The sequence below is a fragment of the Cydia strobilella genome, chromosome 12 (assembly GCF_947568885.1).
Source record: "Cydia strobilella chromosome 12, ilCydStro3.1, whole genome shotgun sequence".
Taxonomy (NCBI): Eukaryota; Metazoa; Arthropoda; class Insecta; order Lepidoptera; family Tortricidae; genus Cydia; species Cydia strobilella.
This window is the reverse complement of record NC_086052.1, coordinates 15,657,483-15,674,201: the sequence shown is the minus strand read 5'-3', so window position 1 is coordinate 15,674,201 and position 16,719 is coordinate 15,657,483. Positions and strand designations below refer to the sequence as shown.

General features: G+C 38.7%; 1 protein-coding gene across 2 annotated transcripts in view; it reads right to left on the bottom strand.

The window, feature by feature from the left end:
- Positions 1–739: 739 nt before the first annotated feature.
- LOC134746262 (formin-like protein) overlaps positions 740–16,719 on the bottom strand; it is a 129,243-nt gene continuing 113,263 nt past the window's right edge. Inside the window, exons 9-19 of one of the 2 annotated variants that reach the window (XM_063680604.1) lie at positions 16,379–16,495; positions 15,579–15,707; positions 15,012–15,123; positions 14,292–14,614; positions 13,420–13,630; positions 12,129–12,701; positions 11,286–11,467; positions 10,835–10,936; positions 10,244–10,348; positions 7,517–7,617; positions 2,049–2,190 (exon numbers count right to left, since the gene is read on the bottom strand). In XM_063680604.1, the coding sequence (XP_063536674.1) occupies positions 7,540–7,617; positions 10,244–10,348; positions 10,835–10,936; positions 11,286–11,467; positions 12,129–12,701; positions 13,420–13,630; positions 14,292–14,614; positions 15,012–15,123; positions 15,579–15,707; positions 16,379–16,495 (1,932 nt within the window). In that variant the 3' untranslated portion in view covers positions 2,049–2,190; positions 7,517–7,539. Of the gene's footprint in view, positions 2,191–7,516; positions 7,618–10,243; positions 10,349–10,834; positions 10,937–11,285; positions 11,468–12,128; positions 12,702–13,419; positions 13,631–14,291; positions 14,615–15,011; positions 15,124–15,578; positions 15,708–16,378; positions 16,496–16,719 lie in introns of both variants that reach the window. The other variant, XM_063680602.1, reaches the window with a different exon arrangement.

Genomic DNA, 16,719 nt, shown 5'->3' with positions numbered 1-16,719 from the left:
CTTAATAACATATAATTTATACTTACAATATAAAAGTGCGTAAACTCAAATTTATTTCAGTTTCAATCAATATTTATACGAAAGTACTATATTTACAATAAAATGATATAAAATTTGGTACTTTTACAGAAATAAAACAAATATTTACACATATATAAATTAATTAAAATTAACTTATTCCAGATGCAATTCAGATCGTAACAAATTAAAATTAACTTTCGGATATACCAAATTATCATCATTATATATTTCAAAAGAGGCATATTGAACATATTTCTCATATTTATAATAATAATAAACTTAATCTAATTGGAATCGAAATCTATAAATAATTACAATATATGTCATGTCCCAAACATACGCAATACTTAACATAAGAGTCCTACTCTCAAATGTGGACATTAACGCCAAGGATTTTACTAAAAACCTTAACCATTTCACTGCCAGACGTCAAATGACGCGCTCGGTTACAGTGCAATATCAACCTTCATGCATTACGATAAGGTTCACAATGGCGCGTTATATATAATAGGCGTTTCGTTCAACGGGTTAGGCTAGGTTCACACCGTGTCAACCTAGCCTTAATGTAGGAAACGAACGGCAATTCTTTCGCAGACGAAGTCAGCAAAGTTATATGGTAAACAACCCTTAATAGTTTAAATTCTTTGTATACAGCTGACTGTATCTTATTTAGGGTTTTTAGCTAAGGTCCATCTTTCTAATGTTGACTATCATATAAACAATAAAATTAAGATGTATTTTCTACACTCAAACCAGTTGATGTTATGAAAATTCAATGAGAGTAAATGCTACATATTTTGAACTATCACAATATTGTTACGTACAAATGCTATGAATATATAAATGCATATATAGTAAATTTTATACTAAATCGTTTATACGAAAGATACCTTGTGTTAAATATGTATGTATACAGAGTTAATACATATTAAGGACACTGTAATATTACTTATACGATTATAAATAGTAAAAATTACACTCCACTTGAGAATACGCGTACTTTAAATGTGCGTAAAATTTTTAAAGGCCTTTAACTAGCGGTACTAAGATGCCCATTTGGTCTATGTTGCCGTCTCTCTCTTTTGTATTGTGCGAACGAGAGATAGCACTAGAGCCGGGCGCTACAAAAATGTCTAAAGCTAAGCGTGTGTATCAAAATAAACTGTAAATTGTCCGTAGCAAAATACTTTTGTGAGTAGCAATGGAATGAAATTCAGGCGTATCAAATGATCCCTAATTGCACTCGCGATAGATTTCCGTTAGCTCCGCTAACTATTATTAAAAAAGTGGTTTTACCAACAATAAAATAAATAGGGTTATTTTTTAAGGCTTGTAACACTGTCGTGAGTGCAAGCGGGGGTAGAGTCCGTATAAGCTAACTTGGCAGTAACAAAATGTAGCACGCCATACGTCTCATTTAATTAATTATTCACCGCCAAAAACGTTAAATGACGCGCGCGACTACAGCCCAAATTCAACCTTCTTGCATGCTGATAAGGTTCACAATAACACGCCGCGCACGATAGGCGACATTCAAATGGTAAATATTTATTAGCGTTTCCACACTGGTCCTTGCCAAGTGCAAAATTAGCTTACACGAACTTTATTAACTATTAGGCACGTTTAGACGACCGTTTCGTTTTGCTTGTCGAACATCGCTCGCGTATATTTCGTGATGACGTCATACGTCGATTTGATAAGATCGCACCGCTCCTCGACCTCGCATTCGGTCGGGGCGACTCTGTACGGGGACGATTTGTGTTTCCTGACGGTGTTGGTGGTGAAATCGGAGAAATCATCATCGATGTTGTAAATGGCTATAGTTTGTTTCTTATGCACCATTTCTAAATCTTTTCTCTTCTTTTTCTTTAATTTATCGTCGCAGCGCGCGTTTATTGATCTGACAGCGTCTAGGACAGAGGTGTTTTCCAGTTGTTCACTGGAGGTGGGCTCGTATCATACGTCTAGTTCCTCTAGTCCTTTGGAAAGTCTGTGGGAGTTGATCCGCCGCCGGTGTGACCTCCGCACGGCGTCTGCCCGCCTGTAGGGCTCGCTTCGGAGCCCGTGTAGGATGTCTTCTAGCGCTCCGTTGTATACTTCGTCCTGGTGTAAAAGTTTCTTCTCCCCGACGGCTTGCGATTTCGTTTTTAGTTCGTTGATTACAGCCTCCTGCGGAAATTTAAAGTGTTTTAGCATCTGGATGTTTTTTTCTTAGATCATTGTGAATAGGAGTAAGCGATGTTATATATACTACTGAGTTACTACGTTAAATGGTGGATCAGATTTGTAGAAAGGATCAATATTAAATAAGTATGTATACACATACTTATGAATACCTTGAACGTTTCTTTAAATCTGATCTTGACTGTACTTTCCTACATTGCAATACCATGCTATAATTCATATTCATTCGGGTATTACACAACTTCTAACCAATGTAGCACAGCCAAAATGTTGTGAAAATAATTACGGGGACATGGTTACCTACATGCAAAATACAACAACACATTAGTACAGACAATACAATGTCATGCAAAAGATCATATTAGCGTTACACCAACCAACGAGTATGTTGATACTTGATTCGTACCGTATTTCACATATATTAGCCAATCAAGGTTAGATTTAATTTTTAACAAGCAGAAACGTCTGCGATCGATGCTATTAAGCTTAAAATAAATTTAAAAGTGGAAAAATTACTGCCTTGGGTGAGACTTGAACTCACGGCTTCTGGATCGATACTCCAGCGCTCTGCCAACTGAGCCACCAAGACCTCATCCATAGTCAGCAAATCTTCCCATATAGATGGGTCTAGGGGACCCTAGCGACATCTACCGCAGAGCAGAGCAGAGCAGAGAGTTGGCAGAGCGCTGGAGTATCGATCCAGAGGCCGTGAGTTCAAGTCTCACCCAAGGCAGTAATTTTTCCACTTTTAAATTTATTCTAAGCTTAAGGTTAGATTTGTTTTTATTTTTGCATATATTTCTAAGATTGTTTTTTTTGTTTAGCCATACCAAATTAAATACGTACGGATCACACAGTCTCGTTGATTGTGATAATTTATATCAAGAAATTAACAAATAATACAAGGCATAGTAGAAAAATAGTATTGATACAACACTAGACATGAGAAAGAATAAGTATGTATTACAAAAGCGCTCTGCGTCACAGACAATGTCTCTACTCTAGCAATGTATACGATCGACGTTAGAGGTGCTTGCAATGTATTTTTCACTGTATAACACTTCAAGTAGGTTTTTTCTTATGAAAACAATACGTTCAATGAGGGCTACCGCGTTTAATTTCGCCGCTAGGGGCGCTAGTGTAGATGGAGGTCTTTCAAAAGTCAAATGCATATAAGTTTGGGGGGTTTCAAGCTTTTTTATCGGGAATTTTCACTCCTTATTCATAATTGTGGTAAATCTTGTCCATCTTTGATTAATCATGGTAAACAATAGATATAGCTCAATAAATGTTAGTGATTTAAAAAAAGTGCCAACTAAAATATATGCAAATTTAAACAGGTTGAAAAAATGACACATTTAGACGTTAAAATACCTTTGTGTATTGATTTTATAAAAATAAGCATAGAAGAATTTTGAGATCTGTATTTCTGGACCTACATCTACAGTGGCGCCAACTGGTGAGCACAAAAACGGTAGCCCTCATTGCAACGGCGCCTATAGCCTTACCACAAGCTTGACACTAACATATTCGCTAGAGTGTGCGTAACTTACTTTCTATTCGTCTCGCTCATACTGGCATATTGGTGCGAGCGAGATGTGTAGAAAGTAAGTTACGCAGACGTTAGCGACTATGTCAGTGTCAATCTGGTGGTAGCCGTACTGATAAAACTTGTAAGTAGGCAGGAAAAACGGTCGTGTTGCTAAAAAAACCGGCCAAGTGCGAGTCGGACTCGCGCACAGAGGGTTCCGTACTTTTTAGTATTTGTTGTTATAGCGGCCACAGAAATACACCATTTGTGAAAATTTCAACTGTCTAGCTATCACGGTTCATGAGATACAGCCTGGTGACAGACAGACGGACAGCGGAGTCTTAGTAATAGGGTCCCGTTTTTACCCTTTGGGTACGGAACCCTAAAAAGGACACTGCACTAGGTTCGTTTTTTAAACATAACTAACGATTTAATTTGACAACACCTACCTAATGAATCTCACAGAAACTTTATTATAATGACTTTTATAGCTTAACACGTTAGCGGACGGTAAGTGACGTCATGTGTCATAGGCCAAAAGAAACAAAAAACTACGCGAATGCTATAGCATACGTGTCCGCGAATGTGTTTATAGGTGATAGAGAGATTACACGACATAAAAAGTTAAAAAAGCAATAGATTACCGCAAAATTAAAGTTGTAAGTAAAGAAGACATTCCCTGTTAGGATTCCATGCAAGTGCAGCGTAGGGAGAGAACATACCCTATTATATACATACAATACATATTTATAACACCTTATACACTAAATATCTTAGCTTCATATTGGAAAAATAAATAAAACAGAATTTATAATCGTAACACAATAAAGGTGTGCATAAAACCATCCAGCAATCCAACTTGATAGATGCTTTGCAATCAGGGACCGGCCCGCTATCCCTTATCGGGGTTTTATAAGGGTATTGCATAAGGCTTAACTCACCATACCCTTTGCCAGACGAAACCCTTTGTTTTGGTTTTAAAAACCCTTATATAAAGCTACTACATTTGAGTGATCGGTAGCCCAAATACCCTTACAAAACCCTTATCATCCGCTCACCAACACCTTGCATATTGCTTATAAGGGTTAGCCTTATAAAGGGCTTCCCTTTTAGCATATAAGCGTGCTAATTTAAGTCGTCTACCTTGTTCATAAAGCACACATTACTTCGAATCCGAGCGATCGTCGGCGGCGACGGCGGCGTTCTTTGACTAGGCACGTATTTTCTTTCCTTTTCATACACTACCGTAGATATATACTAATCCTGTCTCTTTCACGCAAAGGGAAACCTTTATAAAAAGCGCTTAAAGATAAGGGTAACCCTTATTAAGGGCTAGCCTTATTTTTGGTTAGCATTTCGGTAAGGGTTAGTCAAAGGTAAGGGTATGAATGGGCTTGCAGTTCAAAAGGGAAAGTCTTTCAATGTGTTAGCCGTGTTTAAGTGTTGCCCATTGAAAGGGTTTTATCGCGGAAAGGGTTGTCCGGTCCCTGTTTGCAATGATAACGGACACTTTCTAAGGAAACTTAGTAAATTTATATACAATGCGATCCGTTTTCACTGCTTTTGAGTGTAGGTATATTTCTCGTTCTTAATACATAAATTGTATATTTCAATACGCCTTATAAAACAAAGTCCGCCGCGTCTGTCTGTTTGTGTGTATGTATGTTCGCGATAAACTCAAAAACTACAGAACGGATTAATAGTGATTCTTGAAAATAAACAAAAAACCCTAAATATATAAAAGAAGTTACTAGTTAAACATGTAACAAGCTTATATTTTAGAATATCATACACATGTTGGAATTGGACAATCTTCAGATTTAGAGTACAATATTTCAAACCCTGGTGCTTTGATGCGGATTTCAAAAGAAACGTTTTGGGGCTACCTATTATAATATTCTCATGTTCTACTCCTACATATACAGCGGCCTACACGCGAATATGGTTGCGTTAATCGGGCATGACACGATATGCATGGAGACTGAGACTGTATAAAGGAGCCAAATCTCTATGTATGAAAAGTGTCCATCAAAAAACAGTAATTAGGCGACGCCACCATACACCGAAATACTACCAAAAGCAACCTACGTAATTTGGTCGGGTTATTTGTTGCCTTATATGGTTCATATTATACTCATGTCCCAGAGCCTAACTAGCGCCACCGGAGAGACTAGGAACTATTATTTAAAGCTGAAAGCGGTCACTTTTGTAACAATTCTGCCATAAGAGATTGGCATCCTTTCTATACCATCCATAACGATATGATTTAGGTACGTCACTTTTTGACACAACACGATAGTCTCCATGACAACACGATTTGATATAGTCCGACAAGAAATTGTAGAAAATAAATGAGGGCGCCACTTCTTACGTAGATAACTGTCACATTTTTGACGTAAAATGCTTAAACATGGCAACAATTTAGTATGGAATTTTTTTAGTTCCATTTTATATAATTTCTACTATTTGATGTCGCACTATATGTCATATCATGAGCGATAAACGTTTATAATGCTCCTTCTTAGTGTATAAAGTTTCGTGTAGGAAGATTAAGCCGTGAGATGAATTATGCAGTTATTTTATACTTTAACACTGGGACCTCGACTATAATCTACTCACTCTGGGTTCATGCTTAATTGTCAAATTCTTTCATTTCTGATTTCAGGGATGATATTTGTGAATGCCTCATCAGAAGAACTGTGTCAGCTATTTTTAGCATTGTTCGTACATGGCTCGACGCATATCAAAATTAAACAAAGTAAAATTAGAATTTTAAACAAAGATCACCCAAACATTGTTCATTTTCGCTTTTTGAACTAGAAGATAAAGCTTTGTCAATTATGATTTTGTATTGGCAGGATGTGCACAGGCAAGTTTTTGATATACCGTCAACCGGAGTGAATAGGGATGACTGGGGTGAATAGGTACAAAACTTAAAATGTGCTACAATTTCTAAAAAAAGTACCCACACTAATTGTATTCGATTGAAGATAATAATAGATTTTGTATGATACAACTTGTGTAAGTATCTTTTAAGAAATTGTCAAGCAAATCACATTTTAAGTTTTGTCCCTATTCACCCCAGCCATACCTATTCACCCCGGTTAACGGTATGTGTTGATATGTGTAGGACGTAGGTATAATGCTAAAAGACGACCACTAAAGATTTCAAGGTCCTATTTAACAGGGCATACAAGGAAATTTTGATAATGAACCGTGACTGTGAAGTGCACCGCATGCTTCTCGAAGCCGTGAGGTTATTTCTATTCAGCCTAAAACCGGGGGAATTTAACCCTTATTCAAATCCCCGTAAGGTCCAAAACTCATGCTCTATTCCAGTTCCCCGATACCCCATTGGTGTATAATTAGAAAAATTATAATACTGCATTTTAAAATATTATTTGCAAATTGCAAGTGACATAGTAATTTGCATTTTGCGTTTCTAGTAAGAATTGATAGACAATAAGAAGTTAATTTTGCTGAGTGCCGATTAATATTCATCAATGCTGTGCTCATTCAACTGGAAGTAATTATTTAGGAGAAATTGTTTCATTATTCAAAGGACACTTTAATCGTCAAAGCATATCACACAAAATTTAGACGATGATTATTTCGTCCCAGATGAAATGATTCTTTTCTAACCAGTCGTCAACTAATTTAGGCAATAAAAGAAGAAATCAGCAACATTGTTCATAAAATATAACCCATCCAACTAATTATACACCAACTCACACACAATGTTAGTACTGAACACACACAAACGCCCCGTGTCCGACTTACTATCGCCGGCCTAAGACCTAGGCCTAGGGTTCTAGGCTTTGCCTCATCTGAGTCAAGTGCTGCTGCAATAGGCCTGCGCTGACGGCCGCGTAGTTAAACCGCTGTAGAAATTGCATGGTGTTACCATCACCGCTTGTGTGCCGGTTTAATTTTAAATATGGCAACACTTTTAAGCCTTAATTCTTTTCGTTACATGTAAAGAGACTGGCACAAAATGTCCGTCACTAGAGAACGTGTGCAAATAAATAAATAAACAATTCCGTGCCTTTTCCAGTGATTGCAATCGTTGGTAAGAATACTGCACTGTTGTGACAAAAATATATTTAAAAATAATTGTTGGTATTTATAATATTGTATTCTATTCATGATCGTTTAAGTGTGGTGTAACGAAAAGAATTGGACCCCAAACATTTAACTGTTATTCATAAAACAAAACGCTAGAATAAAAATATTATAGTTATTGATAGACACAACAACCATCTAGATATTGTTGAAATAATTTTCTTTATTTATGATATATTCAAATTATGTTACACTTTTTAAGTGAACAAAAACATTTAAACATTTTTGTAATAATTCTGATGTTGCCATATTTAAAATTCGTAAAAGCGTAAATACGAAAGGAGTGAAATTCCTTCACCAAAAACGAAATGGTTTTGTATTTCATTTTTGTTTTCTACCCCACCACCTTAAACTAAGAAATTATAAAAATAAAATATTTATAACAAGAATTTCCACTAAGTCACATGAGATATGAGCGAAATACTTGTTAGAAAATCACTTTAAATAAAAAATAGGTACATTAGTAGAAATGTAAGTACAGAAAAAAAGAATCAGTCTGTTTCCTACTGATTAAAATTAAACATTAAAAATTAAAACAAAAGTAATGCCAAACTAAAACTGCGCAATCTTCATTCCGTCGAAGCAATGCACAGAATTCAAGCGCACAAACTAACACTTTCAATGCAACATTGAATATTTACAATAGAACAGATTAGTTTATATTGTAAACTTATTCAACATTCTGCCGCGGCTTGCGTCAAAAAGCTGACTAAAGTGAGTATTTGACGTTTAAACATTCTGCTATTCACAAAGCAAGTTAAATATAAGATTATTGGCTGCTAATAAATTACATTTTAACGCTGAATATAAGTGGAGATTCAATATATTCAAATCTTGTGGAAATGAAAATCCAATCAAACATCTCGGTGAAGCCATCGCTGACCCGTGGGATAGATCCCTTAGTGTAGTAATGGGCTGGCTAAGATCCAACATTATGATTTCAATAATCCGAGCCACCAGCATGTCTATTCGTGGGACACGGCACAGATTCAAATCCATCCAACATTTCTTCGGTTTCAATGACGGTGCTGCCCTGATAATAGTCTCTTAATATTAATATCCAATTTGTATGAAAATATGTCGTATATAATGACACTCCCTGACTTTGTTCTGTCCAAGTCGGTGCAAGGCAGCTTTGACGGACTCTAAACATCACTGAATGTAATCATCAAGTGTGCCGTGATTCTCGTGATATAAAATTTTAAATCAATGGATAAACAAATTGTTTTAAATGTCATAAATACCATCAGTTTTAATTTTGGTGCATAAAATTAAATTACAATCATTAATTTCACAAATTTATTTATCCACTGACTAGTAAACACCCACTTGACAATTATTTCGAATTATGTAAATCACTGAACGGTATGTGCAATTCCCCCAAAAAAAAAGCCTAATGTTACAATCGGTGTCCCTTATAAATTATTAAATTAATCCTTATAAAAAATACGGATGTTTTTTTATCACGCGCTAAACACCATAAAACGACGTTACATCTCATGTCCCTTATAGGCTTGTATAAAGTATACAACGTGCGACACAGTTATACTCGCCGCACCAAGTGGCGAGTCGGACAATAATAGTACATTACTACACACATAGACGGCCGAGCGTAGCGAACGTAGTTATGAGGCCGACAACCCCTTTTCACGCCGAGGTATGTGTAGTGCTTTTCTCACATGCAATGGAATAACAATAAAATAATGATGATGATGATTGTTTCATCTAATGTGATAGGTTATTTATTCAGTGCACGGGATTTTAAAGGAGAACAAATATTTGATTATTTTTGCGCTACGACGCACGGTTTAGGAGATACAGCCTTATAAAGAATTTTTTTTAGTTATTTAGTCATGCAGAAATTTTTATAGGGCTGTATCTCCTAAACCGTGCGTCGTAGCGCAAAAAAAAACAATTTTTCGTTCCCCTTTATTAATAAAAAGCAACACAAAAAAGAAGAAAATGCGTAATGGCCGAATGTCATACATAATGAACCAAAAATATTGCTTAATTTTTTTTATGGCTGAATGCCATGAATCACAAAATATATTATATGTGAAATTAAAATTAAAAAAGAGCCACTTCCCGGCCTAGGCCTGCAACTTTGTATGGAAACGTCTAGCCGCGCCCGAGTGATACTTCCCATCCCAGCCTAATATGAAGAACATAATATCAATATTTCATTGCATGTTTGAGAAAAAGTTAGTTGACCGTACCTTTTATGCGTAATGCCACCTGCACTACTCTTGCGAGTCCCGCTCCATAAGACCGTTCAAGTTTGAAAGAGATAGCATGACTCGCCACTTAGTTTTGCGTCAAGTAACTGTCCGCTCGTAAGCCTTATCGCAAGCACTTATAAGGTCCACTACAGGTCAGTGACGTTACCTGTTGTTTCTTCTGCGCCTGCCTCGTCTTGGCAGGGTCGACGTAGTCGGCTTGTTGGGCGGCTTGTTCGAGCCGCCGTCGTTGTTCGTTCTCTGTGTCTGCTTGCTGAAAACGTAGTTATAACCGTTATCGTCTGAATGACTTGGTCATAAAATAATACATTGTGATTTATTGGTAATGCCGCTGTAATGCCGTGTAACGATACTTGTACCTACTTTTATAAAATAAAATATAAATTTGTTGATGTGAGGCAGAACGCAATTAATTGCGAGTTAAGTATAAACTTTAAACAGAGATTTTGGGTTCATTGGGATTAATGTCACAAGAAGCTGGTAATGGGGATGTTGACAATTTTCTGAAATTTTTAATTAATTTATTACGCATATTTATACTTACAAAATATGATTTTCAGCATTCTAATATTCCCTGCTATGGTAAAAACATAAAATTTTATATATTCGCGATTCATGTCAACATCCCTATTGTCATTCCAGTCATATCAAATATACTACTGACTGCGCTTTACAAAAAAAATGGTGGAAAAAAGTCTAATTTGCTTGAGAATTTTGAGAAAATGTTTGTGGATTATACCTTGAACGCCCTCGTGAATCGCACGAGCAGCGAGAAGAAAGCGTTGGCGTCCACGCCGCGCGGCGCCTCGCCGAAGTACTCCACGCACGCCGCGAACGCGTCCTGTCAACATTAAACACGTTTGAAATTCTTACGTGGAACATTGTTCATGTACGCATACTGTCCGTGCGCGAATTCCGTGCACGGCTGAGGAATGTTAGGAATGTTGGGCGAATGGTCACGCGCTCACCAACAATGGGCAAAACCCAAAGAACAAAGGCTTTTGTTTAACAGATTAGGGCCTTTGGCAAAAAAATCATTTGAGAAGATGTGACGTTTTCAACCAAAAGGTACCACATTGTCGCTTGTCGATAAGGCTGATTTCAAATTGAAGCTATATGGAAATAGCGCCTTATTGACGACCGACAATAAGCACCCTTTTGGTGGGGAATGGCACAGATGCAGACTATACCTGCGCTAGCTTGGCCTCGGTGCGCGTGCGGCGCAGCTTGTCGTGCGCGTTGTTGAGGAAGTCGCGCACGTGCGGCGCGGGCGCGGCGGCGCGGTGCGCCTCGCGCGCCTCGCACTCGCGCCGCACCGCCTCCATGCCGCGCTCCAGCTCCGTCACGTCGGAGACCACGTTCTCCAGGGACACTGAAACACACACACATTCGTTAAGACAATCGCATTACAAAGTCTAAACCATTCAGGCTAGGGCAGCGGTACTCAATCTGCGGCCCGCCGGACTTTTTAGATGGCCTGCCAGGTGATCCGGGTATAGATACATAACCTTGCCATCCGATCGTCACCTTTAAGCAAATTCATCATGTAGCGCTAATAAAAAAGGTTGAGTACCGCTGCGCTAGAGTATTAAAATTAAAAACAAACAACCGTCAAACGTCGTAAAACTCCATTCAAGACGGGATTTTTTAAAACTCAAACACCGAGGAAGTGAAAATGAAATTGAACTAATTTTATCTCTACGGGCATAGCGACCGGCAAAAACAAACAAACAAAAATTTAAAGAAAAAAGAGCTAAATTTATTATACGCGATATACACCGTTTAAATTGCTCCATTTCATGAATAACTATCGCCGTAACTCCAGACAATCTTACATCAAACGTTAAAATAAAAATATATACGTCAGGGTGGTATTTGCGTCTCACATTTTGCTTAGTGTAAGAGCGAGACGCAATGCACATTGGACCAAGAAATTGGACAAGTGGATGCCAATCTCACATAACAATACTTCATTGAAAAATCACCCAACGGCATCTTATAAGTAAATCATTTAAAAGCCATGTAACAATTACCTTGAGCAGCCTTGTCAATATACATCAACTCTGAATCAAAGTTTATCAGCTCTGGAAAGTTCTGCCTAATAGTCCCCACGATATAATGCAACAGCGATATTCTCTTATCCGTCGACTTCGTATCCATAAGAGTGTCCAAAGATTGCAACTTGAACCCGTAGGCCGGGCCTCGCTTACTACTGTTTAAGTAGTTACCAAAAGCGAGGATAATCTCTAGGACATTTCTTAGTTTCTGTGAGGATTTTACTGAGGATGACCCTGAGATTATCGCATGGATTTGAGGCGTTATTAAATGGATGTTATCGAAGAAATTGCCCATGTAACTCATTATAGACAGTTTAGCGGAAATCCTTTCTACTTTCGCTAATTGCATAAGGAATTTATCTTCCTCCGTTAGTAAGTTGATATTTTTCTTTTCAGCTAAGTATTCTCTGTAGGCCTTCTGTTCGGCTTCGGTGGGCACCATCCGTTGGAGGATTTCGACGTTTTCTAGGGGGAGTTGTTTGAGGTCGAGGTTGTTGATCGCTATGATAACTTTCTCGACGGGTATGTCGAGTTTTCTTCGGGATATTGCTGTAACAAAGTAATATGTAATTAGTTAACATTGTCTACGTACTTAGTTCAAAGATTAGATATAGAAAAGGACACCTTATAGGGCAGGGGATAACGGGTCAGTCGGGAAAAAACCTTGGTCGTGGTCGCAGAGATTCTTCATTGTTTCAGATTACCATTGATGATGTTAGAGCATCTGCTCGACAAAACGTAGATGCGTACAAAACAAAAAACTAGCTCAAATATAGGGTTAAGTTTAATCCTATGCCTGATTGTGAGTCAAGTAAGAGGCTAGCGAATCACGTTCCACAATCAAGTTCCCGTCATGGACCACCAAATTGTAAGTATATGTTATATTTTAACTACAGACCCGCCCCGGCTTCGCACGGGTGAAATGCTGATGTATTATACATATAAACCTACGCCTACCTACCTCTTCAATCACTCGTATCTATTAAAAAAAACCGCATCAAAATCCGTTGCGTAGTTTTAAAGATCTAAGCATACATAGGGACAGACAGACAGCAGGAAGCGACTTTGTTTTATACTATGTAGTGACTAACCTATGTTCCTTAACCGAGTGTGTTCCAACAGAGACACAGTGTCAGGCCTCCTGAACCTCTTGCTCGGGAAGGATGCCAACGTGCCGTTGACTCGTAAGAGGCTAGCGAATCACGTTCCACAATCAAGTTCCCCTCATGGACCACCAAATTGTAAGTATATGTTATATTTAACTAACCTATGTTCCTTAACCGAGTGTGTTCCAACAGCGACACAGTGTCAGGCCTCCTGAACCTCTTGCTCGGGAAGGACGCCAACGTGTCGTTGTCGCAGGAGTCCACCCCTAGCCCGCAGGGGCCGCCGATACGAAATTTCTCTTCGAACTCTGAGAAGTTTATCCTGTTTCTAGGCCGCTCTTCGTCCAGCTCGTTGAATATTGTGCCTCGGACCTGAAATAATCAAGATAATAATACTTCGTTGATCATGATAAAATTACTACTGTATAGTTAAACTTTTAAAAAATATCGGGAACTATTCACGACTTCGTGTCAATCTTCCTCAGGGCACCAAGTATGTAATAGTAGTCGCCATCAGATATATCAAAGCGGCCAAGGTGCTCAAAAATATCCGGGACCCGTATCTCATAAGCTTGTAATACAAGTGGAAGTCCCTTTCTAACAAAATTTGTCAAAAAGTGACATCCGCTTGTATTACAAGTTACAAGCTTTTGAGAAACGGGCCCCTGAACCTGCACTCTAACGCCTTGATAATAGAGGCGTGTTCAAATATTTGTGAGCACCTTGGCCGCTCCGATATATCTGATGGCGTCTGTACTACGTGCTTCTTCACTGTGATTGCACGATTCATGTAGTCCCTTCCAAACGTTATCTAGAGATAGCTGGTTGAGCTTTAAAGCGATCCAATTCAACGTAGATAGCTTATATTCGGTATCCACCTTCCTTTTTATTGTCATGGCATCTGTATGCGGGGGCCATCATTAGCCCAGTAACCCGGTACTAACGGAGGGCATTATCATGTACGCTGTACAGACTCACTGTGACAACACGAATCATCATGTCCTTCTCTAAACGCATACGTTCTTTTTCTCACCTGGTTAGGCTTCAAAGCTATCCAATTCAGCGTAGGCAGCTTATATTTCGTGTCCACCTTCCTCTTTATCGTCATGGCGTCCGTATGTTGCGGGGGCATCATTAGCCCAGGTGCAGGCGGAGGTGGTGGTGCACACGGTACTAACGGAGGTGGGGGAGGTGGAGGGGGTGCCACGGGGACTGGAGGGGGTTTAGGGGCGGGGGGAGGGGGGACGGGCTTGGTGAAGCCGTTGGGGAGCGGGGAGGAGGGGCCGTTGGGGGTGTGGGTGCCGTTTGTGGTGCCGTTGGTACCGTTGCAGAGGGCGTGGGAGGAAATGGCGCCCACTGGAAAACAAAATTATAGCTTATTGTCACATTCAAAAGAAAACCTATAAAAGAATCGAGTAAAAATAATCTACTTCACAAAACAGTGTAGGTACGTTATCATTTTATTGCCTTCATCAGCAGTGCCACTTAACTAAATATTGCTTTTCCGAGAGAAATTCATGAGTTATTTACTATAAAAAATACCTAAATCCTAAGGTGTAAAATATTTAAAGATTTCCCTCGATTTCACCAGGATCCATGCTTTCCTTCGAAATCTTGAAGTCATTTAAAAAAAGAAAACTCACGCTTTTTACTCATTATAATTCACAATGACGGGACTTAAAGTTAAAACTTTATTCTACGAATAATAATAAGAAAACTTTATCAATGGTATTATAAAACAATTAGAACTTACTTGACGCCCCTCGTGGCAGCGACTTGGTCAAGGATTCCAGCTCCTGAACCTTCGACTCCAGCATAGACTGTCTATTTCTGGAGTCCTGCTGCGCCCGTCTTAGCGTTGACACCTGTAAAACGCAATACAGTTAGAGCTTAGCAATTTGGAGAAGTAAGCTAATTCGCATGTGTAGGACTATATAACAAAATATGGACCGTATGTCTGATTTTTTTTTTAAATATATTTTCGAATGGTTATTTTAATATTTTTTACAGTGTCAAAATAAATAATAGTACTAGATATAGAAGGTTCATTCTGTAACAAAACGCGTTCATTACGAGAGATATAAGCGCAAGCGCGAGTAGGAGTCCGTTCCGTAGCGGTGCGCGGCCACACTGTTAGACACCAAAATTGGTATAGGCCGCGTGTACTTGTAGCGACGCGACGAAATCGCGGAGTGAGCCACGCCTGAGTGTCCAACCGAGAGATGCGCGCGACACGATATAATCAAGCTCCGCTACAGTGCACACTGGCGGCGTGTGCCTAGACGTGCACGTGCGCGAAAAATTTCGGATAAATACTGACCTCTTCAACTACTTGCCGGCGTGCCTCGGCCAGCTGGTCGCGCTCCTGGCGTACGCTGGCCAGTTCGGATTCTAGCGTAGCCAATTTCGCTATCGCCTCTCGCTCGAGCGCTGCTAGGCGCTCGTGGGCCTGCAAACATTATAAGATATATTAATCGTGGACTAGCTTGGTAAATTTGTTTCTTTGTTAAATAATGACGTCTAGTTATTTATTCTTACATTTTCAAATTTTATTGTTTATTATTTTATTAGCTTTACTACTCTTATTTTTAGTACTCTTATTTTTCTTTTTTTCTTTCTCTCTGTTTCCTAGAATGATTGAAATGATATGGGATAATGTATTTTCACTCTTCAAAGTTCCCTTTGAGCAATTATATTTTATTCCGTTAGTGGAAACTGTTTTGGCTCATGTATTAGTCATAATATCTATATCCTGTATTATTGTAAGCTGTTTGTTTCCCAATAAAAAAAAAATGGAAGCTAGCTAATATCAAACTATGATTAGTTACCACTCCGTATTAACATGCTTTACGCTCACACTCACAACTCGAAGGCTGAACGATGATTGGACCAAACCCAATACAAGTAAGGGAATATGTGTGCGTACGAAATCGTCGTATTATAAAATCACAGTCCTATCTTAGCGACGCGACGTCCATGCATTCTTAGGTCCATGTTTACATATAAAAAGAGGTAGAAAATTCGTAATTCTCTGCTCATTTTACAAGATGTTATCATACTTACAATGTAATTGAGACACAGTCAACAAGAGGAATTAAGAAGAAAGATAAGGATACATACGTGTCCCAACTCGTCCTCCAGTTCGTTGACCTTTTCAAGCGCCGCCGTTTTCGTCTCGCTGTCTTCCATAAGGGCCGCAACGTCGAAAACGTTGTCGAGGTACGCTGATATTTGAACCTGCAAAATTTTGTTACGTTTAGAAGTGTAAGTGTAAGGCTCGTAAAAGTCATTATAGGTCCTCAGAACTTAACTCCTCAGAAAAAAAGTACGAATCCTTTTTCCACGCGCTAAATGTCAATATTTTCTATCAGTTTAGTCCACGATCCAACTAAAAATTTGGCAGTCATTTCGTCTCAGGCTATAACTCCTAAAATGATTCAGAAAGTGTCACGTGACCTATT